Source organism: Mastigoproctus giganteus, chromosome 1 (genome assembly GCF_048544385.1).
Source record: "Mastigoproctus giganteus isolate SK-2022 chromosome 1, ASM4854438v1, whole genome shotgun sequence".
In the NCBI taxonomy this organism is placed as follows: domain Eukaryota; kingdom Metazoa; phylum Arthropoda; class Arachnida; order Uropygi; family Thelyphonidae; genus Mastigoproctus; species Mastigoproctus giganteus.
The window spans coordinates 44,915,279-44,942,741 of record NC_143575.1 but is presented as its reverse complement, the minus strand read 5'-3'; the positions used below and the strand labels follow the sequence as shown (position 1 = coordinate 44,942,741).

At 39.0% G+C, this 27,463-nt stretch overlaps 1 protein-coding gene across 1 annotated transcript in view; it reads left to right on the top strand.

The window, feature by feature from the left end:
• The window catches only part of Oseg6 (intraflagellar transport protein Oseg6), a 690,115-nt gene that overhangs the window by 102,444 nt on the left and 560,208 nt on the right, over window positions 1–27,463 (top strand). The window contains exon 8 of the mRNA XM_090372456.1: window positions 13,200–13,281. Within this exon, the coding sequence (XP_090228582.1) occupies window positions 13,200–13,281 (82 nt within the window). The remainder of the gene's footprint in view (window positions 1–13,199; window positions 13,282–27,463) is intronic.

Sequence of the window (27,463 nt, the reverse complement as noted above, 5' to 3'; positions counted from 1 at the left end):
GAAAGGTTGAGCAGATGGGCTGAGACGTGGCAAATGAAGTTCAACCTTGTCAAATGTAAAGTACTACATATCAACTATACATATCAACTCTGTAGTACTACACTGAAAGTGGTAGAGAATGAAAAGGACCTGGGGGTAATTGTGCAGGCAGATATGAAGTTCTCTGAGAAGTGCAGAAGGGCTGCAAGAGTAGCTCATGGTGTCTTATCAATGATATACAGGAATTTTTCTAGCAGGGATAAGGAGGTGATTATTCCCTTGTATAAGGCAATGGTCAGGCCACACCTTGAGTACTGTATACAGGTCTGGAGGCCTCATTTCAAGAAGGATGTAGAGCTGCTGGAACGAGTACAGAGAAGGGCAGCAAGATTAGTGAATGGAACAAAGGGTTGCTCTTATGAAGAAAGGCTTAAGTTTTGCAAATTACAGTGTCTGGAGACTAGGTACTGGCGAGGTGATCTGATAAAGGTGTATAAAGCCTTGAATGGTTTGAGCATGCTCAATGCTGATAGAATTCTGCCTCTTTCTCAGAATAATTACCTGAGAGGGCATAAATTCAAATTGAGGAAAGACAGATGTAGGATAGATGTGCGGAAATTTGCCTTTAGCCAGCAGGTAGTTGGTTGGTGGAACAGACTTCCATCCCTTGTTGTGGAAGTTGATAGCCTAAATAAATTTAAGGCTCAGCTGGACAGGTATTTCGAATGAACGGAGGGGTGAAATGGAAGTTTTTTTTTTTTTTTTTTTGGCTGATGCTGCATACGCTTGCTTTCTTGCATCATATGCGTCTACTAATGCTAATAATGCTAATGCTAATCCTAACATTATCCGCCTTTGATGTCTTGACCAACACTTCAAATTCATCAGATTTATTTACTATACTTCAAGCATTGGTATACATGCAAGTATACATGTACCTATTCTTATTATTAGTTACCCTAACACATCCCATATATCCACCTGTTTCGCGATGACCGCCATCAGTCCCTGAAACCCCCAACTCCCCCCTCACTCCACGACGCTGCTTATTCTAATAGAAGTAGTGCAAGAATCACCTACACCTCTGCCTGCGGGTACTTTTAACCTTTTAGTCTGTGAATTCCCCCAAGCTAGCAGTTTTTCGACCCACCTAACATTGCCTCGATAGCATCAGCAAATATTCTTGCACACTTTCTATTTAAGTGGATCCCATCCCTGCAGAAGCAGTCTCTCCTGTTAACAGCACAGACCAGGCTGAAAAAATTTTACCCCTTGAGCCTTGCACATTTCCTCCAGGACCGAATTGATTGACAAAGCTCTCATCGTGTACTCCCTCTTATCGTGTCTGGGCAGAATTGCGGACACTTTCAAATTTAACCCTAAATTCACGGCTTTTGCAACATTGACCTGTACTTGTTAAGTAAATCTGCAGATCTCCTACGCTTATCTGCAGATCTCCTCTGCAGATCAACTTTTGCCTCTGTAAGACATACCATGGTCCTATTCCATCTATCCTTTTTACACAATATATTCCCCGTCTCCCTGACAACAGAGTCACCGATGATAACTAACTCCTGTTGTACCAGCACATTCTGCCTTGGAGATTGCTGCTGTGTTGTCTGATGCCCAGGAGTGAGCTCTGGCATTGAGTTGGGCAGCTGAGAGCTTGACGGGCCCCTCATATTAATTTTTTCGTGGGCATCTACCCTACATGTCAAGCTCTCATAGACGCCCATCAGCACGCTGAGTTGATGCCTAATTTCTAGACACTCTCTGCACCTGGCACACACAAAGACATCCTCCTTGGCTAGATCATGTTCCGTTCCAGAGAGTTCGGCAAACATTTCACAAGTTGCACATTTTTTTGGCTGTGATGTGTTGGAGAATCGCCCCCCCTCAGTTCTCCTCCGAGTCAGAGCACTCCTGTCACTTTGTGCCCGTTGCTTTTCTGCTCTAGTCTGGGGCATGATATTGTAAATTAATAAGATCAATAAATTTAATTAATTAATTGTCAATACTACACTATCTAATAGAATCCTAAATGCAATGATGCGAATTACACTATATAATTTTATGTTAGAGCCACAATTAAAAATTTGAATTCCCTACCACTCTGTACAAAAACAATGGCTGTAAGATTCGAACAAAATAACAGTTTTGTAGATTATTAAGTAATAATCTGCAAAAACTCTTATCTAAATTAAAAATAAAAATAACCAGCATATCTAGAACTGTATGGCTACTTATAAAGTTCAACATAAAATAACAATTAGGTAAATAAAATGGCAAACACTTATCACTTGGATACTTGGATATAATGGATACTTGTACCTTATATTTCAGTCTTTAGGGCACAAATAAATGCTCAACTACTTTAGTGTTTTGTAATATTCCCATAAGATGATTTTTTTTATCTTTTGTTATGAAGTGGCATGATTATGTGGCTAATAGGACCTTCTGCTTAAAGACTTACTCTTTTGGAAGATGTTTGGAAGTTGTTTAATTAGTTGTTTATTGATTAAACAACTTCCTTTGGAAGTTGTTTAATCAATATTGTACGTAGTAATAATAGTAATAGTAAGGGAGGCATGTGATAAAAGAAAGCAAGTGTATGAGCTTATGCAGTATCAGCCAAAAAAATAAAAAATAATTTCACACATTCATTCCCTCTAAAAGTTTATACAGTTCCTCCTAAATTGATTTAAGCTATCAACTTCCACAATGAGAGATGGAAGTTTGTTCCAGCAATTAACCACCCCCTGGATAAAGGCAACTTTCTGCACATCTATTCTACAACTGTTTCCTCAATTTGAATTTATTCCTCATCATCTGAGCAAGTGGAAGAATCCCATCAGAATTCAGCGTGCTCAACTCATTCAAGGCCTTATACACCTCACAGGTGCCTCTTCTCCAGACACTGCAATTTGTAGAACGTAAGCCTTTCTGGTAAGAAGACCCGTTCATTCCCCTCGCCAGTCTTGTTGCCCTCTCAGTACATGCTTAAGCAACTCTACATCCTTCCTAAAATGAGGTTTCCAGACCTATACAGAGTACTCAAGTTGTGACCAGACCATTGTCTTGTACAATGGGATAATCACCTCCTTTTACTTACTAGCAAAATTCCTGTATATCATCAACAATACCCTATGATCTACTTTGGCAGCCTGTCTGCATTGCTCAAAAAACTTCATATCTGACTGCACAATTACTCCCAGGGTTTTTTTAATATTCTACCACCCTAAGTGTAGTACCACACAGTACTGGGGTTACCTCTACACGTATGCAGTGCTTTGCATTTGTCAATGTTAAACTTCAGTTGCCACTTCTCAGCCCATCTGCCCAAATTTTCTAGACCCTGTTGCAGTAGCATTACTGTCATCAACAACCCTGCCAACCTTTGTATCATCTACAGCCTTCAACATTAAGCCTGACATACCTTCATCAATATCATTGATAAATATACAAAACAACGGAGGGCCCAACACCCCGAACCCTTGGGGGAATCCACTAATAACATTAAGTCCATGAAGAGCAGCATCCATTGATAACCACTCTGTCTTCTCTCACTCAACCACCCTTTTATCCATTGTAGCAACTTTCTCTTAATACCATACTGCTCCAATTTGTACAGTAGTCTTCCATGTGCAACAGTATCAAAAGCTTTCCTGAAATACAAGTATATATCAAAATAATTTTTTGAATCCAATTCCTCTGTGACCACCTCATAGTATCCAATTAGATTTGTTAGACAAGACTTCCCCTTAATAAACTCATGCTGTGTCTGAACTATAACTGCAGTCTTGTCTAGATGATCCTGCATCGCTTCCTTAACCAGTGGTTCCACAATTTTCCCTGGAACAGAAGTTAGACTAACAGATCTATAATTACCCGTGTCACCCTTTGATTCCCCTTTGTGAATTGGAGGTACATTTGCACATCTCCAGTCCATGGGGACCTCCCCCTAGTTCAAGGAAGATTTCATAATTATAGTTAAGAGTTTGCTTACTTCCTTTGCCACCTCCTTTAATATAACTGGATAGATCCCATCCACCCCATGTGCCTTTCTTATATTTAACTTCAACAATTTCTCCTCCACTTTGCTGACAGTTATTACAAAATCATTGAGCACCCAGTTACAGTTTGATAAAGTTCCATCATTTTCCTCCCTGAATAACTCCTCATGTGTGAATGTAGATGCAAAATACTCATTCAGATTATCAGCTATCTGAGCAGGATCATCAGTAGTCAAACCATCGATATCAAGTGGACCAATCTGATTTATCCCCTTCCTTCTAGAGTTTATATAAGTAAAGAAGTCTTGCTGTTTTTCTTAGCATCCTTTGTCAGAGATTTTTTGTAATCAGTGTTCACTTGCCTAATCTCCTTTGTGACTGATTACAGACTAGCTTATATCTGCCTTAGGCTTCTGTGTTTCCTGATAATTGATATGCATTCCATACATTTTTCTTCTCTGCCATGAGTCTCCTTAGTTCTTCTGACATCCATTTAGGCCTAAACCTTGAACAATATTTCTTAATCGGTATGAAAAGCCTAGTAGCTTCCCTCTTAGAATTTGCTGTTGGTAATGTCATCAGTTGATCCCAGTGTACAGGATTTAAAAACTGTCCATGAAAAACTGTCCACCTCTCTGTATCATAGCTTTGCAGAAGCAAAAACCCTTCTCTTTACTTCTGATTTTAGTTATGTCTTTAAGTAAATCCCACATCAGTACACTGTGATCACTGCCACGTAGTGGTTCCTTTATCTGTAAATTCTTAATGCATGAATAACCAGATGAAGAGCATTACACTGTCTGGTTGCGTCTCGAACATGCTTCTGCAGAAAATAATCATCTAATAAATCAACTAATGTCTTGCTAGTGTGCAAGTGAACAGTCCACAAATTCCAGTCAATATCTGGAAAGTTAAAATCCCCCATTATAAGACACTTTGATTTTCTATTTCTCTGTAAAATTGTTTGTTTGTTGTACTCATTAGGCCACTAATCAGTAATAACACACTATAACACACTCCTACTCTCATTTTTGCTTCCCAGTGCTTATGTCACACCAAACTGACCCAACATTGCACTGTCCATCTATGTCAACTGGATGCACTTCCTTAGATTTTATATTTTTCTTAATTAACAACATAACCCCTTCTCCTTTCTTATCCTTTTTATCCTTTCTGTATACATTGTACTCCCCAAAGTACAATTTTTCATTCCTAATATCTGTGTGATATCACGTCTCTGATATCTGAACAATATCCGCCTTTGATGTCTTGACCAGCACTTTAATTTCATCAAATTTATATACTATACTTCTAGTATTGGTGTACATGCAAGTATACATGCACCTGTTCTTATTCTTAGTTATCCTTACAGAGCCCCTGTATTTATTTGTTTCATTACGACTCCAACCAGTCCCTGAAACCCCCAACACCTTGCCCTCCCGACCGCTGTTCATTCTAATAGAAGCAGTGTAAGAATCACTTTCACCTCTGCCTGCAGCTACTTTTACCCTTTTAGTGTGTGAATCCCACAAGCTAGCAGTTTTCTGACCACCTAATGCTGCCTCGATAGCAGGGCTGTGCGGTAGATTTTCTCAGTATGATGCAAGTCTTCGAAATGCCGCCCCTATTTTGATTTCCTGTATTTTGATTTTGCTGCTTATGCCGCCCTCTTACGATGCCACCTGATGCGACCACCTCTCTGTATCATAGCATGGCACGGCCCTGCTCGATAGCATCAGCAAACAAACACTCTTGCACACCTTCTATTTAAGTGTATCCCATCCATGTAGAAGCAGTCTCTCCTGTTAACAAGCACAGACCATGCTGAGAAAAATTCTGCCCCATGAGCCTTGCACAATCCCTCCAGGGCCGAATTGTTTGGCAAGGCTCTCATCATATTCTCCCTACTATTATGTTTGGACAGAATTGCAGACACTTTTAAATTTAACCCTAACTCACAACTTTTTTTCAGTATTGACCTATGCGTGTCAAATAAATCTGCAGATCTCCTTCTCTTAATGTCTTTAGTGCTAATGTGTACAACAAAGCAACTATCCCCACATAAGCTGATTTAAGGCATATTCCTCTTCCGATAACATCTCTTGAATCCACATTGCTGAAAACAAACCCTAAATGCAAGGAAATTAATAGGCAGTAAGGAAGAGGGTGAAATTATTGACTGACTCATTTGTCATACCAAGAGCTTTAATGTAGATACATGGGTAACAATATAGATAGCTCAGAAAGTAAAGTACAGTATTGCCTCTTAATGATAACACTATAATATTGTAGTAACTTATTGATATTTCTGCAAAGGTACAAATACTATATGCTGTATAAGCTTAGTTATTCTTATAGTGAATATCAAATACTCACATGTTGATATTTTATGCTAAATGAACAAAAATTATTTAATTTAGTATATTATCCAAGTAATTTTATAATATTAATTTTCCCTCATCAACATCTAATAAAAGTTACTTAGCCACTATATAAACTAACATATTCATATAATTATGTCTTACACGATCTCAAATAGTTGAATACTACAGTATATCCTAAAGTTGTTATGTAACTTCATATTTAAACAAAGAGACTCTTATAGCAAAGAGATTCTTATATCTACCTTCAGAAATACAAGAGTGACTATAAGTTAGCATTGCCGACCGGGCTAGCCGAGTGGGTAAAGTACCTGCCCGGCAACCCAAAGGTCGTGGGTTCGATTCCCGCTCGGGCTTGGATCAAAGTACTGCAAAAACCTTGGGAGGTGCAATATGACCACAGAAGCCGATGCGCCAACAACTACCAAATCAAAAAATAAATAAATAAATAAAAAAAATAAGTTAGCATTATGGCTAACCAAAAAAAATAAAAAAGTTCAAACAGAAAACATGGAAAAGTTATGCTTTACCATCCAAGGCAAAAAATCTGGCTGGCAGATCTCCCAGTCTTGAAGCAGCAGCCTTGGAGATGTGGATCCTCTGGCTGGCCCCTGCAATCTGATATGTTGCCATTCTAGCCTTCAGTATGTTAGGGTTTGTCATTGTATAGTACCATAAATCTTTCATGGGGTATATCTTCAGTCAAAAATAGAGCCTGAATCTCTTAGATACTTTAGTTCAACATATGGATATCAATGATTGTCTTATTTTATGGGCAAAATGTATCCTTTAGTGGGGGAAACTAGTCCAAAGAGTGGTTAGGTGTCTGACAACCATCGCACAGAATGAGTATTTCGAACATTCAGTAACATCCCAGACTAAATGTGGATGTCAGACTAGTGATCACAGTGGCTATAGTAGCATGGTGGTTTGCTAAAATGGCTATAGTAGTGTGTTGGTTTTCTAAAACGAATATAGGGAAGAATCCTGGTAGGTGAGCATAGGTGACAGCTGTCACCTCAGAATGGAGGTATGTTGATGTGAATGGGAAGGATAATTTTATTAGAGAGAGAGAGAAGGCTCTGAGAATAGTTATTCTTGAACATCGTAGTTTAGAGAGAGAGAGTCTTTAAAATATTGTTGTACATGACTTCTTAACATATGTTATTGGTGTAGATATCTGTCACTGGTGCTATTCAGTGCACAAGCTGTGTTATTTTATAAAATCGTGTTTATTGCATATTTATTAAAAATCTTCTAATGGCTCTAAAATAGGTAATAATAAAGCAGACAATTTTTGGTAAACATTACCTTCGCCGAATTTCTTGAATAATTTCTTGTATTTATTTCCTCCAAATGTCAACACAAAATAGTTCACATTAATTTAGCTCATTTTACTATGATGCACGTGGGTTTGCTTATATGGGTTCATTCCTTAAGATAGAGGTGTTTTCTAGCGTTACAAAAGACTATCAATTTATAGTTCATTATTTTTTATTTATATTTAATAATTGTAGGTATGGTGCTACATATTAACCATATGATCAAAAGTATTAAGCCCTCCCTCCCAACAAATATTATGTGCTGTCCAAAACAGCAGCTATAGCCTTAGAGGCCAACAGTGGCCCTGCTGTATATTAGGTTTTTGAATTAAATGCAAAGTCCTTTTTTTGCAATTACCTGTGTATCTCTTAATAGACCCACATGTATAGGTGTTGCAAAAACATGGTCTTTTAATTGTAGTGTGTGTGTGTGTGTGTGTGTGTGTGTGCATGCATGCATATATACACACTCAGTGATCACCAAATTATGACCACCCCATCTGTAATGGACTGTGTTGTATAGATGACAGAGCTCACAGTATAAAAAGCTGAAAAGCTTCCTAAACTAGGGCAGTGATAATTTGCATCTGGTTGTGCAAGTCAAATTAAAAAAGTAGCAATTATGGGAGTAGTAAAGATATCACGGAGTTTCAAAAGGCCACAACTCTGGGAGCTCATGCGTCGGGTGCTTCTGTATTGGAAATGGCATGTCTTGTCAGTTGCTCACGGTCCACCGGTTAAGGTGTAAAAAAATGGTATTGAACAGTTCAAACTACTTCTACTGTAAAGGATTATGCAAGGTGGATTTTCGTGGTAAGTGAAGGGTGTAGCACATTCTACAGGCTCAATGGAAGTCACTGTAGTTGGCATCACAATACAATATGGAGAATCCAAGAACAATATCCCAAATGACAATGCACCGCACACTTAGACACGTGGCTTTCCACATCAGATGACCCTAGAGACATCTCCTCATCACTGATCATCATGGATGGCAAATGCTGTGGTGTCTACAACACACTGTTTGGACACTGCAGGACCCTAAACTACTGTGCTGGTGGAATGAGTCCAAATACCTGGTGCAATGCATCGATGAATGCCTTTGTGTACCATGCAAGCAACATGAATCCATGGACTCATCATGCATGGTGCCCGCTGTCTAGGCAGGTGGCAGTGGTTTTGAATATGGGGCATGTTTTGGTTGTAAGAACTAGGATCCCTGGTGCTGAACTAATGTTTCACTGATGAGGTCTACTGGCATCTCTTAGGAGACTATGTGCAACCTGCCATGTTGCATTTTTTTCCCAGACAGAAATGGGATCTTCCAAGATAATAATGCACTGTGTCATCAGGCTCGCAATGTGCAAAATTCATTCAAAGAACATGGTGAAGATACCACCCATTTTGTTTGGCCTGCAAATTTGCCTGACCATCCAGCAGAACACCTGTCGAATGTTTTGGAATGGGAAGTGAGGGATATCATCACGCAACCATCAACTATTCTGACACTGTGGATAGTCTTGCAGTCAGCATGGCTGAATATCTCTATGAACATCTTCAGACCTCTAGTGGAATCAGTGCCTAGGCAAATAGTGGCTATTATCTGTGCAAATGGTGTCCCAACATGAAACATGATGTTAGGTAGGTGGTCATAATTCGATGGTCATTCAGTGCATATATATATGTGTGTGTGTGTGTGCATATCTATATATATACATATAATTTAATATAAAAATATATATATATATAAATTGAAAAATTGACTAATTATGATAAGAAGAAAATTAATAAAACTAACATTGCAAATATCGATAAATTTTATGTAATTGGAACATTCTAAAATATTTTTCATTATTTGATATAGTAATTTTTAGTTCTTTCAAAAATTATTTTAGAAACATTTCCTTCTGCAATACCCTTCACCTTGATCCTCTCCCCCTTTGTTTCATTTTATTATGTATGGTTTATTTTATTTTCACTCTACTGGTTTGCTATGCTACTGACATTTGTTTTTATTTTCTTTATGTTTTATTCTAATTTATATATATACAAGCAACCCCCGATAACACAGTACTTCTACAACACGGTTTCACTCTAATACGATTGATAAATTGTGGCAATCCTTGCACAACATGGTACTTATACAACAAGGTTTTGCTCTAACACGGTTAGAAAATTTTTGAGCTTTTGTGCTGGGGAAATCCTGCTTTTATGTTGGATGTAATTTTCAACATTTTTTTGAATCCCCACTGTTGACTCACTAGCAGGTGCCTCCGTAGCCAGGTGGGAAGGAGCAGCAGTGCGTAGCACACGCTTCTTGATTAGACTGGGGTTCGAGCCTGTCACCACCAAATACAGAGGATGCGGAAAGGTCAGGGAATGACCACCGCATATCCCGGAGCAATATGGCCTTAGTTGCTAATGCTCCTAAAAACCAAATAACAAATAACAAACAAGACTCACTAGTGAATAAAAATTATTGAGAAATCAATCCCTGTTTTTTATTTTGTAGGGAAATCCCTGTGTTATGTTCTGTGCTATTGAACTTGTGGAAAAATCCAGATTTCAAAGTTTTATTACTATTGGATAGCACACCAGGCCATCCAAAAGATTTTGAAGTCATTCAAACATTGAAGTTATGTTCCTACCACCGCAGTTGTACTAGGTTAATACAACTTCTTTCATTCAGCCATTAGATCAAGCATACATACTATCATATGTATGGTGCACTATGGCCATAGACGCTGATGCACCTAAAATCCAAAACAAACCATTAGATCAAGGCATTATATCCACCTTTAAAATTCATTACTTCAGAAAATCGTTACAATGGATTTTGGATAAAATTGATTCTGAACCTATTGAAGTAATGGAGGCATGGAAACATTTCTGAATTATGGACTGTATCAGAATCATAGCTTTATCGCTGAAAGAAGTAAAACCATCAACGTTAAATGTGTGTGTGGAAAAATTTATGGCCACAGTCAGTTCATTCAGAAAATATGGTCGAACTGGCAGAAAATGGAATTGGTGCGATAGTAGAACTTGCTGCATTGGTAAGAGGGGACGGTTTTGATGATATGACTACTGAAGCCGTCGTGGGTAGCACAGTTGATAGAATCGCCTCTTCCGCACACTGGGTGGAAAAGACCCAAGTTCACATCCCGTCGATGACAGAAGGAATTTTTATGGGTCTTTTTCACAATGTGGCTTAGTTAGTAGGGCTCAGTCGAGGGTAGCATGGTTTCTTCTCCTGGAATCTTGGATTTTTCGTTCAGCAAAACAGAAAATCGACCTCGGGACACACGCGATTTATAGACAATATACACAAAGTAATATGGCTTTAGTTGCCTATGCTCCTAAAAAAATAAAAATAAATATGATTACTCAAGACGTTCAAGAATTACTAGTAGAAAAAGAGGCTAGCAAAGCAGATTTGAAATAGCATAGGAGGTAAAACCAAATCAAGTCAGAGGAGGATAGAGCAGAAATCATAGTTTTGCTGCATAAGAAAGGAGATAAATCAGGAATTGGAAATTATAGACCAGTTAGCTTGTTATCCCACATCTACAAGTTGTTCACAAGGGTCATTACTAACAGAGTAGAAAGAATACTTGATGAGAATCAACCGAAAGGGCAAGCTGGCTTTAGGACAGGATTCTCAACTATGGATCACCTTCACGTAATATCACAGCTAATGGAGAAAGCAAATTAATATAAAACACCATTATGCCTGGCATTTGTGGATTATGAAAAGGCATTTGACTCCATACAGCATAAGGCAATGTTTCGGGCACTGGAAAGACAAGGCATAGATACCCCATATATATTATGATTTTGAAGAAAATATATGAGAGTGCTACCTCCTTTATTAGATTAGACAAAGACAGTAGGAAATTTAAAATCGAGAAAGGAGTTCGACTCAAGGAGATACAATATCTCCGAAGCTGTTTACTGCTGCCCTTGAGGAAGCTTTTAGAAGATTAGACTGGTTCGCAGAAAGGAGTCAATGTGAACGGAGAGTACCTAAACCATTTACGATTTGTAGATGACATTGTGGTCATAAGCCACGATCCCAAAGAATTAGAGGAAAATCTTAATCAGTTATGCACAGTTAGTAAGGATTTTGGACTAAAGATGAATATGGCTAAAACAAAAGTAATGATGAACAAGTATGCCACGGAAAGGGAAATAATGATTGAAGGAGCAGTAATTGAAAAGGTGGAGTCATATACTTATCTGGGACAAGTTATTAGCTGTAATAATGATAAATGGCTGGAAGTCAAGGGAAGAATAAATTTTGGATGGATAGCATTCAGGAAATATAGTCACATACTGAAGAGCAATATCCCAGTTTGTCTGAAACGTAAAATAATGAATCAATGTATACTCCCCACCATGACTTATGGAAGTGAAACTTGGGCACTCACCAAAAGAATGGAAGAGAAGCTGAGAACTACACAGTGAAGAATGAAACGAATTATATTGGGAATCAGACTGTTAGATACGAAGAGAAACACATGGATTAGGCAGCAAACTCAAGTAAAGGACATTCTTATCAAAACTAAAGAACTAAAATGGTCTTGGGCAGGACACATAGCTCGAAGACATGATGGACTAAGAAAACTTATTAAGAAAACATGATGGACAGATGGACTAAGAAATAACAGAATGGTAACCAAGAGGAGCTAGAAGAAAACCTGGAAGACAAAGGTGGAGATGGATAGATGAAATTCATGAGTTTTTGGGTAGTAAATGGATGGCCAGTGCTCAAAACAGAAGGAACTGGAAAGTTGCTGGAGAGGCCTTCATCCTGCAGTGGATTGAAAATGGCTGATGATGATGATGATGAGAGTAGATGAAAATTCTAAACTTCCAAATTTTACACTAAAAAGCATATGGGAAGGCTTAGCCAAGATAGAGAGAACAAAAATAACAGTTTAAAAAATCATATTATATATTATTTATTATATTTTATATTACTTACTTGTCCAATTTCTCTAATGTGAAATTGGACAAGTAGTTATAGAGTTAGCCATAGAATTAGCCAAGCAATTAGAATCTTATTTTTTGAATGAAAGGAGCCCAAAGTTCAAAAGGGAGCTTCAAAAATGCTTCATTCTATACGATGAAATTTACAGATTTATCAAGCAAAAGTAAACAAACCCAGATTACTGTTTTTTTTAAAATTCACCATTCTAGATTTCTTGGACGAAATCTAGAATGGTGTATTTTTGTTAATGAAATAGTGCATTTTTGTTAGCTTTCGGAACGTAACCGCCCCCTTTTGTACTCTTTCGTAGTCCCATATAACACGGTTTCACACAACACAACATAACATTTTATAGGAACCTAACTACTGTGTTATACAAGGGTTACCTGTATACATATATACTGTGTGTGTGTGTGTGTGTGTGTGTGTGTGTGTGTGTGTGTGTGTGTGTGTGTGTGTGTGTGTGTGTGTGTAGACACACACAAATAATTTTTTTCCTCTTACTGTTAAGGTATGGAGATGGTTATATCTTGCTGGGGTTTTCTAATGGATTTTTCATTGTTATTTCAACTCACATTAGAGAAATTGGACAAGTAAGTAATATAAAATATAATAAATAATATATAATAAGGTTTTTTTAAACTCTTATTTTTGTTCTCTCTCTCTTCTTTTTTTTTTTTTTTTTGTCTATTTCAAATAGTGTTTCTTAGTAATTGTTGATTGTTATTTTAAATAACATGTAAATTCATTATGAACTATCTGTATTAAATTTCTGTTAATGTTCTGTTTTTTTTTGTTTTGATGATTCATTGAAGGGTTTATTTTCATTCAGTAATGAATGGTTCAAAATGTGTAGAGATTGATAACAGTAGCTTCAAATAAGTCTTTTTTATTAACTTGCCTAGCACTAATAGTTTTTTAGATTAATTTTTCAGTTCAGTTCTAAAGTGTGAGAATGGATCTAATGAACTGTTTTGCTATAAAACAGGTTCAAGTGAATCAGAATTTATTTTTTCTTGTCATACAGCTAAAAGTGGCTCTTCTCTGGTGGTATGAATTGACAATATGTCTAGATTCAAAATAGTACCATAGCATGCACCAGGTTGGAGATGCAATTTGTTATATGATTTTTTACAAGCTGATTATGTCAAACCTACACATCCAATGCTGAATAAATGCCATCTAGTGACATAGTTGTCTGAAGATTCAATTTATAAGTGGGTACAGAGGTTAATGGCAGTCTGTAGTATTTGAATGATATTTCCCAGCCAGGCCAAGCACACCACTTCATCACTCATAAAATGCATTGCAGGAGCAAAAGGCCTGATGTGAGGAAATTGGCAGATAATTTAGGATTATCTCAGGATTAACGTTTCATGAAAATGGCAGTTTGCTGCATAAGAATTCATAACAGTGTATGTGCATTGGTTGTCAGTTGCCACAGTTCACAGTGTATATACTAACAATGAAACAGACATGTTGAAGGATGCTGTGGCTTACTATTTGCTGTGAAGCATTATGAAACTTTCCTGTATGTATCATAATACTTGGCGAGTGATGGGTGCTTCATTTAATCTTCTCCCTAGAAAGTAATAAATTGGGGAGAAGCTTCACCTGTCTGGGGAATCTCATTCAACATTACACTATCCAAGTGTCCATTTTGTGATAAGCAAATCAGTCTTACAACTGATTTGCTTATCAGGTGACATATTGAGTTAAAAATTAGGTAATTTTAGTAGAGACAGAATTTCTAGAAAACTTAGAATATTTTCTGTAATAAAGAGAGATGAAACTGAACCAGAGATTGTCTGCCTGGTGTAAAATTTAATGATGATACTAATAAGTTGTCAGTTTTTAAGGGTTCTGAAGGGTGTAATGGTTTCCAGGTTGGAACTGATGGACAAAGCAAGCAAAAATTATCTGAGGACCTTGTTGCAAAATATAAGATCATGTTAGAAAAATGCTGTGATATAGGTCACATTATGGCATCTGAAATTCTATCCAGATGTGACTGAAGAGATTTTATGATTATGTGGTTAACTGCAGATTTGAGGGACTTCGCACAGCTAATGGCATGGACCAGGATTCATTAGCATTAGTAGAGGCATATGATGCAAGAAAGCAAACTTATGCATCATCAGCCAAAAAAAAAAAAAAAAAAAGAAAAGAAAAACCACTTCCACTTCACCCCTCCATTCGTTTGAAATACCTGTCCAGCTGAGCCTTAAATTTATTTAGGTTATCAACTTCCACAACAAGGGATGGAAGTCTGTTCCACCAACCAACCACCCGCTGGGTAAAGGCAAATTTCCTCACGTCTGTCCTACATCTATCTTTCCTCAATTTGAATTTATGCCCTCTCAGGTGATTATTCTGAGCAAGAGGAAGAATCTCATCAGCATTGAGCATGCTCAAACCATTCAAGGCTTTATACACCTCTATCAGATCACCTCGCTGGTGCCTAGTCTCCAGACACTGTAATTTGCAAAACTTAAGCCTTTCTTCGTAAGAGCACCCCTTTGTTCGATTCACTAATCTTGTTGCCCTTCTCTGTACTCGTTCCAGCAGCTCTACATCCTTCTTGAAATGAGGCCTCCAGGCCTGTATACAGTACTCAAGGTGTGGCCTGACCATTGCCTTATACAAAGGAATAATCACCTCCTTATCCCTGCTAGAAAAATTCCTGTATATCATTGATAAAACACCATGAGCTACTCTTGCAGCCCAATTCTCTGCACTGCTCAGAGAATTGGGGGTAATTGTGCAGGCTTCATATCTGCCTGCACAATTACCCCCACGTCCTTTTCATTCTCTACCACTGTTGGTGTAGTACCACAGAGTTGATACGTATAGTTGATATGTAGTACTTTACATTTGTCAATGTTAAACTTCATTTGCCACCTCTCAGCCCATCTGTTCAACCTTTCCAGATCCTGTTGCAGCAGCATAGCATCAGTAGTGTCCTTAACAACCCTGCCAACATTTGTATTGTCTGCAAACTTGGACCTTAAGCTTGATATACAATCATCAATATTATTTATAAATACAGAAAACAATAATGGACCTAACACTGAATACTGAGGGACTCCACTAATAACATTAGTCCACGATGAGCAGTGTCCATTGATTACCACTCTCTGTCTTCTCCCCCTCAACCATCCCTTTATCCATAGCAGCAATTTGCCTCCAATGCCACACTGCTCCAATTTGTGCAGCAGTCTTCCATGTGCAACAGTATCAAAAGCCTTTCTAAGATCCAAGTATATAATATCAAAGTTATTCCCTGCATCCAGTTCTTTTGTGCCTGCATAATAGTCTCCAGTCAAATTCGTCAGGCAAGACTTCCCCTTAACAAAACCATGCTGTGTCCGAGCTATAACTGAAGTCTTGTCTAGATGATCCTGCAGTGCTTCTTTAACCAGTGCCTTCATTAAATTTCCTGGAACAGAAGTTAAACTCACAGGTCTATAATTACTTGTGTCAGCCTTTGATTCTCCTTTGTGAATTTGGGTCACATTTGCACATCTTTAATATAACTGGATAGATCCCATCCACCCCAGGTGCCTTTCTTGTGTTTATCTTCAACAATTTCTCCTCCACTTTACTCTCAGTTATTACAAGATTATCTAGCTTACTGCCAGAGTTGAATATACCTCTGGCATTCCCCTTGCTGAATAACTCCTCATGTGTGAATGTAGATGCAAAATACTCGTTTAGTTTGTTACCTACCTGAGCAGGATCATCAACAGTTGAACCATCGATATCAAATGGACCAATCTGATTCATCCCCTGCCTTCTAGAGTTTACACAAGTAAAGAACTCTTTGCTGTTTTTCTTTGCATCCCTTGCCAATGATTTCTCATAATCTGCCTTCGCCTGCCTAACGCCTTTGTAACTTGGTTACAGATCAACTTATATCTATCATAGGCCTCTGTGTCACGTGTAAATTTATATGTATTGCATGCATTTTTCTTCTCTGCCATATGTCTCATTAGTTCATCTGACATTGATTTAGGCCTAAACCTTGAATAATATTTCTTAGTTGGTATATAAAGCCTAGTAGCTTCCAAGATAAGTTCTTTAAATGCTTCCCATTTTGAATTTGCTATTGGTAACATCATCAGTTGGTCCCACCATACAGAATTTAAATACTGTCTCAGACCATTGTAGTCACCTTTACGAAAGCAATAACCCTTCCCTTTACCCCTGATGGTAGTTAGCCTCTTTGAGTAAATCCAACTTCAGCACACTGTGATCACTGCCACCTAGAGGTTCCTCTATCTGCAGATTCTTAATGCATGAAGAATCACTACTCATAATCAAATCAAGAGTATTACTCCCTCTACTTGCCTCCCGAACATGCTGATGTAGAAAACAATCATCCAATAAATCCACAAAAGCCTTGCTAGTGTGTGAGTGACCAACCCACAAATTCCAGTCAATATCTGGGAAATTAAAATCTCCCATTATAAGACTCTCTGATTTACTGGCCCACTCTATTTCCCTGTACAGTTTCTTATTATACTCATCAGAGTCATTAGGCCTATAGCACACTCCTACTCTCAATTTTGATCTCCCAATGCTTATGTCACACCAAACCGACTCGACACTGCAATGTCCAGCGATGTCGACTGGCTTCACTTCCTTGGATTTTATGTGTTTCTTAACTAATAGCTTAACCCCTCCTCCCTTCCTATCCTGTCTATCCTTTCTGTAGACGTTGTACTCCCCAAATTCCAGTTCTGCATTACTTATATCTGTGTGACACCACGTCTCTGATATCCCAACAATATCTGCCTTTGATGCTTTGAGCAATACCTCAAATTCATCAATTTATTTAACAAACTGCTAGCATTGGTGTACATGCAAGTATACATTTTTTTTTGGTAGTTGTTGGCGCATCGGCTTCTGTGGCCATAATGCACCTCCCAAGGTTTTTTTTTGCAGTACTTTTGAATCCAAGCCCGAGGCGGGATTCGAACCCACGACCTTTGGGTTGCTAGGCAGGCAGGTACTACCCACCTGGCTAACCCAGTCGGCGCAAGTATACATGCACCTGTTCCTCTTTCTTAGCTATCCTAACACAACCCATGTGTTTACTTGTACCGCAATGACTCCCAGCAGTCTCTGAAATATCCTGCATCATGTTTTCCAGGCTTCTGCTCATTCCAATAGAAGCAGTGCAAGAATCACTTTCACCTCTGCCAGTGGCTACTGTTAATCTATTAGTCCTTGTATCCCCCAAGCTAGCAGTTTTCTGACCCACCTAACACTGCCTCGATAGCATCCACAAATATTCTTGCACCCTTTCTATTTAAGTGTATCCCATCCCTGTAAAAGCAGTCCCTTCTAAAAACAGACCAGGCTGAAAAAAATTCTACCCCTTGAGCCCTGCACAATCTTTCCAGGGCCGAATTGATCGACAAGGCTCTCATCATATACTCCCTCCTATTGTGTCTGGGCAGAATTGCAGACACTTTCAAATTCAACCCTAATTCACGGTTTTTTTTCAGCAGACCTGTACTTGTTAAGTAAAAACAAGTGCAATGTTTTGTTTTCTACTACTGTATTTCTCAAGATGACAGTGTTCAGGGCCTTCTGAGGATAATAATAATAATCTGTACCACCATAGATGGTATGGATTATTATCATGCACCTCCATAGATGGATGATGCCGAAGAGAAATAATATCATACTGCATCGAGTGTGGCTCAGGATAGTCACTCGTGTTCAAGCCTTTGGCAGAGGCGTCAGTTCAAAAAGTCGGAGACAGTCTCCCGAGGAATATAGTGGAGCAAGTGAATCTGTCCCCTGTATTCTTACCCTTCTCTTGTGGTAGCCATACAGGGGACAGATTCACTTGCTCCACTATATTCCTCGGGAGACTGTCTCCGACTTTTTGAACTGACGCCTCTGCCAAAGGCTTGAACACGAGTGACTATCCAGCCCCACCAACTGGAAGTGCTTCCCACACAGCTTTGCTAGTGACCACCCAGGGAGGAAGAAAACGCAACACATGAAGTGGAGCATCAAAATGAATACGAACATCATGCAAGCATACTACGAAACAACTAAGCTAGAGACCAATATGACAGTGTACAGGTTAAGACTACTAAGACTAATATTCAGGTCACCAAACAGTGAATAGTGGACCAGAGAAGGACCATCGTCATGAAGAACCTGATAGCTCCTGCAATCTTGGAAAAAATCAAGCAAGACATGAGTGATCAACTACAAAGACGTACAAAGGGTACAAAAGTACAAAAGAAGTACAATTACAACTACAAAGGGTACAGACAACACAGAACCAGAGCAGGAATGAGGAAGAAGAAATGCAACTCAGAGCAGCCAAAGTGGAAAGAGACGAGGTCATGATATACAGAATAGAAGCATTCGAAGGAATGGACCCTGCAAAGACCCATGTGATTAGCATTAGCATTAGTAGAGGCATTTGATACAAGAAAGCAAGCTTATGCAGCATCAGCCAAAAAAAAAAAAAAAAAACCCACTTCCACTTTACCCCTCTGTTCGTTCAAAATACCTGTCCAGCTGAGCCTTAAACTTATTTAGGCTATCAACTTCCACGACAAGGGATGGAAGTCTGTTCCACCAACCAACCACCCGCTGGCTAAAGGCAAATTTCCGCACGTCTATCCTACATCTGTCTTTCCTCAATTTGAATTTATGCCCTCTCAGGTGATTATTCTGAGCGAGAGGAAGAATCCCATCAGCATTGAGCATGCTCAAACCATTCAAGGCTTTATACGCCTCTATCAGATCACCTCACTGGTGCCTAGTCTCCAGACACTAATTTGCAAAACTTAAGCCTTTCTTCATAAGAGCACCCCTTTGTTCCATTCACTAATCTTGTTGCCCTTCTCGGTACTCGTTCCAGCAGCTCTACATCCTTCCACACCATTGACCATTGGTGTGGCCTGACCATTGCCTTATACAAGGGAATAATCACCTCCTTATCCCTGCTAAAAAAATTCCTATATATCATTGACAAGACACCATGAGCTACTCTTGCAGCCCGTCTGCACTGCTCAGAGAACTTCATATCTGCCTGCACAACCACCCCCAGGTCCCTTTCATTCTCTACCACTGTCAGTGTAGTACCACAGAGTTGATATGTTGCTCTGGGGTTGCTGTTTCCCATGTGTAGTACTTTACATTTGTAAATGTTAAACTTCATTTGCCACCTCTCAGCCCATCTGCTCAACCTTTCCAGATCCTGTTGCAGCAGCATAGTGTCAGTAGTGTCCTTGACAACCCTGCCTACCTTTGTATCGTCTGCAAACTTCGACATTAAGCTAGATATATCCTCATCAATATCATTTATGAATACAGAAAACAATAATGGACCCAACACTGAGCCCTGAGGGACTCCACTAATAACATCAGTCCACGATGAGCAGTGTCCATTGATTACCACTCTCTGTCTTCTCCCCCTCAACCACCCCTTTATCCATAGCAGCAATTTGCCTCCAATGCCACACTGCTCCAATTTGTGCAGCAGTCTTCCATGTGCAACAGTATCAAAAGCCTTTCTAAGATCCAAGTATATAATATCAAAGTTATTCCCTGCATCCAGTTCCTTTGTGACTGCATCATAGTATCCAATCAAATTGGTCAGGCAAGACTGCCCCTTAACAAAACCATGCTGTGTCCGAGCTATAGCTGAAGTCTTGTCTAAATGATCCTGCAGTGCTTCTTTAACTAGTGCTTCCATTAATTTTCCTGGAACAGAAATTAAACTCACAGGTCTATAATTACTTGTGTCAGCCTTTGATCCTCGCTGATACTGAAGCAGAGGCCCAATAGAATCCTGCAGAGAGTCAAAAAAAATCAAAGAATAGGGGAATACTTGGACACACACTGAAGCAGAACATCCTTACACTCAGCAAGAGACTACGCTGATACAAAGGGAGCTCTCAGAGGAAAATAAACAACCAAATCTTCAATGAGGACCAAACAGCCTTATACTGGAGTCTCGGAGAAGATAGAAAGATGAAACTGGACCGCCTGAGCAGAAGACGATCAATGAGTTCTGGGGCAACATATAGAGCAGTTAAGTCATGGCAGCCAAGCTCCCTGGATAGAACTAGAATGGAAGAAAACCATGGAAGTACAAGAGGGAAATTCAGCTATCAGGAACTCCCACAACTGGCAAACCCCAGGAATAGATAACATCCACAATTGTTGCTAGGTACTTGCACACAAAAATGCCTAGGAGAGCAGTTTACCCGAATGATAAGGCAACCAGAGACAATCCTGAAGTTTCTCACTTAAGGAATCATATATCTGAAGACTAAAGACTAAGGTACAAGAAACCTGGCAAAATTAGCATTAGCATTAGTAGAGGCATATGATGCAAGAAAGCAAGCTTTCCAGTTCGGTGTTGGCATTCGAGGTGAGCGGACGCGCTTAGTCAGGGCTCCTCAGTTAAGTGGTTTACTTTTGGATAGTGCTTTTAAATATTTGATTTATTTAGATATTGTTGGATTATTTTGTTATAGGTTTTCCTGTAACAGTTTGATTTTAATAATATTATAGATATAATTTTGTAAAGTTAACTTTCATTGATATTTATTTAATTTTATAATGGTAGTTACAAGATCTGCCTTAAACATGTCACAGGGTATTGTGACTCACACGGAAATAGCCGATGGCGATTTACGGGTGAGTAATGATTTAATCCGTTGTGGAACCTGTGGAATGTTTTCCAAGGTCGACCCGGTGACTAATCCTACTTCACCTGGGGATTCTTTTCTTTGTGATCGATGTAAGGAGTGCACCGATCTTAAATTACAATTTGATGCACTGATGGAACATCAGTGCATCAAATTGTAATTTAAGGGTGCTTGCCCTTGAGAATAATTCATCTGGGAGCTCGTCAGGGACTCAATATTCCAGCAATCTACCAAGTGATGCACACCCGATTTGAGCCTCAAAACAGAAAAACCAAGTGCAAACTACTCTGGTTAAAAAGGAAATTGCTTTATTAGGAGACTCCATTGTCAGGGAAACGGGGAATATTTTTTGTAATAAGGATAGGTGGAGTAGAACCAGGGTATGTCTGCCGGGAGCAACTATTGATGATGTCACGAAGTTTATGCAGCATCAGCCAAAAGAAAAAAAAAAAAAAAAAAAAACACTTCCATTTCACCCCACCCCTCCGTTTGTTCGAAATACCTGTCCAGCTGAGCCTTAAATTTATTTAGGCTATCAACTTCCACAACAAGGGATGGAAGTCTGTTCCACCAACCAACTACCCACTGGCTAAAGGCAAATTTCCACACATCTATCCTACATCTGTCTTTTCTCAATCTGAATTTATGCCTCTCAGGTGACTCTTGATTTTTAAGGTGATTATTTGAGGAAGAGGAAGAATCCCATCGGCATTGAGCATGCTCAAACCATTCAAGACTTTATACACCTCTATCAGATCACATTGCCGGTGCCTAGTCTCCAGACACTGTAATTTGCAAAACTTAAGCCTTTCTTCATAAGTGCAACCCTTTGTTCCATTCACTAATCTTGTTGCCCTTCTCTGTACTCGTTCCAGCAGCTCTACATCCTTCTTGAAATGAGGCCTCCAGGCCTGTCTACAGTACTCTAGGTGTGGCCTGACCATTGCCTTATACAAGGGAATAATCACCTCCTTATCCCTGCTAGAAAAATTCCTGTATATCATTGACAAGACACCATGAGCTACTCTTGCGGCCCATCTGCACTGCTCAGAGAACTTCATATCTGCCTGCACAATTAACCCCAGGTCCTTTTCATTCTCTACCACTTGAGAGTTGATACGTTGCTCTGTGGTTGCTGTTTCCTATATGTAGTACTTTATATTTGTCAATGTTAAACGTCATTTGCCACCTCTCAGCCCATCTGCTCAACCGTTCCAGAGCCTGTTGCAGCAGCATAGCGTCAGTAGTGTCCTTAACAACCCTGCCAACCTTTGTATCATCTGCAAACTTTGACATTAAGCTTAATGTACCATCATTAATATCATTTATAAATACAAAAAACAATAATGGACCAAACACTGACGCCTGAGTTAGTCCACGATGTGCAGTGTCCATTGATTACCACTCTGTGTCTTCTCCCCCTCTACCATCCCTTTATCCATAGCAACAATTTGCCTCCAATTCCACACTGCTCAAATTTGTGCAGCAGTCTTCCATGTGCAACCATATCAAAAGCCTTTCTAAGATCCAAATATATAATATCACAGTTATTCCCTGCATCCAGTTCTTTTGTGACTGCATCATAGTATCCAATCAAATTGGTCAGGCAAGACTTTCCCTTAACAAAACTATGCTGTGTCCGAGCTATAACTGAAGTCTTGTCTAGATGATCCTGCAGTGCTTCTTTAACCAGTGCCTCCATTAATTTTCCTGGAACAGAAATTAAAATCACAGGTCTATAATTACTTGTGTCAGCCTTTGATCCTCCTTTGTGAATTGGGTCACATTTGCACATCTCCAGTCTGTGGGTACCTCCCCTGAGTCCAAGGAAGCTCTCATAATTATGGCTAAGGGTTTGCTTACTTCCTTTGCTGCCTCCTTTAATATAACTGGATAGATCCCATCCACCCCAGGTGCTTTTCTTGTGTTTATCTTCAACAATTTCTCTTCCACTTTACTCTCAGTTATTACAAGATTATCTAGCTTACTGCCAGAGTTGAATACACCTCTGGCATTCCCCTTGCTGAATAACTCCTCATGTGTGAATGTCGATGCAAAATATTCATTTAGTTTGTTAGCTACCTGAGCAGGATCATCAACAGTTGAACCATCGATATCAAGTGGACCAATCTGATGCATCCCCTTCCTTCTAGAGTTTACAGAAGTAAAGAACTCTTTGCTGTTTTTCTTTACATCCTTTGCCAAAGATTTCTCGTAATCTGCCTTCGCCTGCCTAACCTCCTTTGTAACTTGGTTACAGACCAGCTTATACAGGCCAATATATACAGGCCAATCATCTGTCTCTCAACGATGTACAAGATCCTGACCAGCTACATAACCAAGAAGATATCAGACCACTTGGAGAGTCAGAACATAATGGCCGAAGAGCAGAAAGGATGCAAGTAGAAAATAGCCATAGATGCTGTAGTTATAGAGCAATCCTGTAAGCGCTGCAAGCTGTACATGGCCTACATCGATTACCACAAGGCCTTTGACTCCGTGCCTCATAGCCGGCTAGTAGAGATGATTAAGATCTACAAAGTCAATCTGACAGTGACAAATTTCCTAGAAGCAACGATGGTGAAATGGAATACCACCATTAAGGTCAACAACATCATAACCAGATCGATCCCCATCAGGAGGAGAATCTTTCGGGGAGATGTTCTGAGTCCACTTTGGTTCTGTCTAGCAGTCAACCTGCTATCCACCATGTTCAACAGCACCAAGTATGAATATAACCTCAAAGAAGGAAGGAAAAACCTGTACACCTTCATTCACCTGATTTACTTGGATGACATCAAGCTCTATATGGCAGCCAAGAAGCAACTACTCTGGATCACTGAACAATTGAGCAATAATGTAATAGAATTTGATCTAGACAGATGCAAGACCCATGGATTGCATCAGGGGAAATTAATCAGCTGAAACTACCAGTTGCAGACTGGTAAAGAGCCATTACAAAGGGAGAGAGACCTACAAATACCTGGGGATGATGCAAGCTCAGCAGTTACAGCACAATAAAATCAAGGCCTACCTGGCTGAAAAATACCACCAGATACTCAGAATCCTGCTGAATGGAGGGAACACAGTTAAAGCCATAAACACTTATGCAGTCCCAGCATACTTCTTCAGGATCATAGATTGGACTAACAGTGAGCTGGAGGAAATCATGTGAAAGACAAGGACAATGATCACCAAGAGCTCTCAGTAGCACCTGAAGTCGGCCGTGGAGAGATTGACAGTAACTCGGAAAGAGGGAGGAAGGGAGCTGATAGACCTTATCAAGCAACAGAAAACAGTGATAGCTAACCTGAAGGATTATTTCCAGAAAAACGCAGCAGCACTCTACCAGGCTATAAGGAAGATAGACAAGTGGCATACCCCCACTGAACCTAAGCAAGGGGTCTCCTTCCACCCAGTCAGCACAAACAAAGTTAGAAAGATGGGCAAAGAAGACACTCCATGGCAGACACTACAATGACCTCCATCAAGATAACATAGATAAAATTGCTTCCAATGCATGGTTACGAGCAGGACGCTGTTCCCCAAGACTGAAGTATTTGTGCTTACCATCCAAGACTATGTAATCAACACTAAAAATTATAGAAAATACATCACCATGGAGCCCAGAGAAATGATCCAACACATCATTGTGGGATGCAAGGTGATCACCCAGACTGAGAACACTTCTAGACATGACCAGGTAGCCAGGATAATACATCAGAAGCTAGCAAGAAAATACCAGTTGATCAAAGAAAGTGTAGTGATTACAAGTATGAACCTTTGGCAGTACTAGAGACCCCAACCCACAAGCTGTACTGGGACCACACCATAAAAACAGACAAGACAATCCTGCACAGTGGACCAGACATAACCCTTGTTGACAAGAAGAAAAAGGCTACCTATCTGATTGACATAGCAGTGCCCAACACTGGCAACCTCCAGAAAATCCATGAGCAAAAAATCAGGAAGTACAAGAACCTAACACAGGAGGTCAGAGATGTGGCATATGCAATATGTAGCAACCTTCCTGATCATCGTCGTGTCAACCACCGGTATGGTGCCAAAGACCCTTCATAACAGCCTAGCAGCAATAGGTCTCCCAGAGAACACCTACAAGGAACTCCAGAAAGTTGTAATCCTGAACATCTGTAGGATAGCCAGAGAGTTCCTACTGTGTACCTGGTAGCAATACCCATCACAGGGCGGAACCCCCAATCAGGGAGAAAAAAATATGAGCAACAACATAATAATTATAATAATACATTGTGAGATGGAACTGAGTATAGGACTATGGAGCCATGAAAAGTTAATGGGAAATTATTGAAGAGCTTAGAATATGGTAGAATTAATCAAAAATTAATTTGGAAAATTTCTGGAGAAATCACTGCTACAGGCATCTGCACTAGATGTATTCAGGATACAAAGAATATAAAAAAATGGTCTCTCACATATTTGTATACCATTCCTGGAAATATAGTTAATAAATTTGTTGAATTTAAATGAAATACTGGTTAACTCTTTCAGCAATGAGTTTGCCACACATGGGCAGGTTCTCTTATGATGAATTCTGAATAGAGCACAAGCTCTGTAAAGTTTTGCCTCGGAATTTTGAAATTTGATAAAAATAAACATTTATACTTAAAATGTTTAAAATATTAATGTGTTCTTATTTTGACTTGATACCTGACACTAGTGTAAACTTATTGTCAAAATCACATCAGAATTTTAAAAAAATTCATAAATAAAACCATTTGTTACATTTTTGATGTACTAATCCTCTACATATATTTTATTATTTATTTGATTTAGCTTTATCAAGTTCTGGATCTGAATTCCACAGAATTTCTTTAATTTTGCTTTTGTAAATGCAAATCAGACAACTGAATTCAACCTATGCGATCTTCTTCTCTGATTTACAAAGCTGTTATTGTATTGTGTATTCTGCGGTTGTAAATATAGTTTATAAACTGTATTTACAGTTGCTTGCAAACACAGATGAGAGGTAGCAGCATGTACTAGAAAAATTTCAAGACAGTTCATACATCAATAGCACATTCTTGGAAGTGGCATTAATATAAAATTTTGTATGTGCTTCTGAAAGGCTTAAATGTACAAATGCTGAATGCTATTAACCAGTAGTCCTTGTTGGTTAATGGTTAATTATATACTTGATGCAGAATTTGAATATATTAATGTCAACAGAAAATCAGAAGAAAACAGGAATGGCAGAATATGCAGGATTATGCATCTGATTAGGAAGCACATAAGAATGTCAATATCCATTAGATGGCGAGCATCAGAACAAAATTGAATCAGTCTGGGGTGGTATAAAGAGTGAAGCAGCAAACCTGGTGCAGGAGTGCTGTTCAGACCTAATGAAAGTGTTGAGTATGATAATCATCTATACTTACAGTTACAGTGGGTAACAATTGCAACCTAATAACAGTTAGTACTTGAATTATATATATGACTTCTTTCTACATCATCTTATTAGGGATGAACTAGGGAATCAGTATTCTTGACGTTGTTATTACTAAAATTTGCATGCTATTAAAAATCTATTTCAGGAGTCTTGAGAAAGCAGACTCCATAATCAGGTGTTGGAAGTTCAAGTACATTACAGTAATTAAGGGCAAAGGAATGGCTCTTTATTTTCTTAAAGGTGGATTATATTGATCTTAGAGCTCATTTGAGTTCCATTCAGCAGAGCAGCTGAAATTTCTATGGGATGCACATGCTAAACATGCTAAAACATAATGACAATATGCTACTGCAACAGGATCTAGAAAAGTTAGGTAGATGGGCAAAAGTTTAACATTAATAAATGAAAAGTATTGTTATTCTGGGTTTATTGCTACATACGCGTTGCAATAAACCCAGAATAACGTATAATGTACAAATACGTATAATGTACATCGAGCCATGATGATGAAGAGGTTTAAGAAATGTACACCGAAATTCAGAGACTTCTAGATGAGCAGAAAACCCACTACAGAAATTTTAGATTTGGTGAAAGACTTGTGGAATTTGTAGAATCTAGAAGATTGTTAGAATGAACAGTTTTTCAAGAAAAGGATGA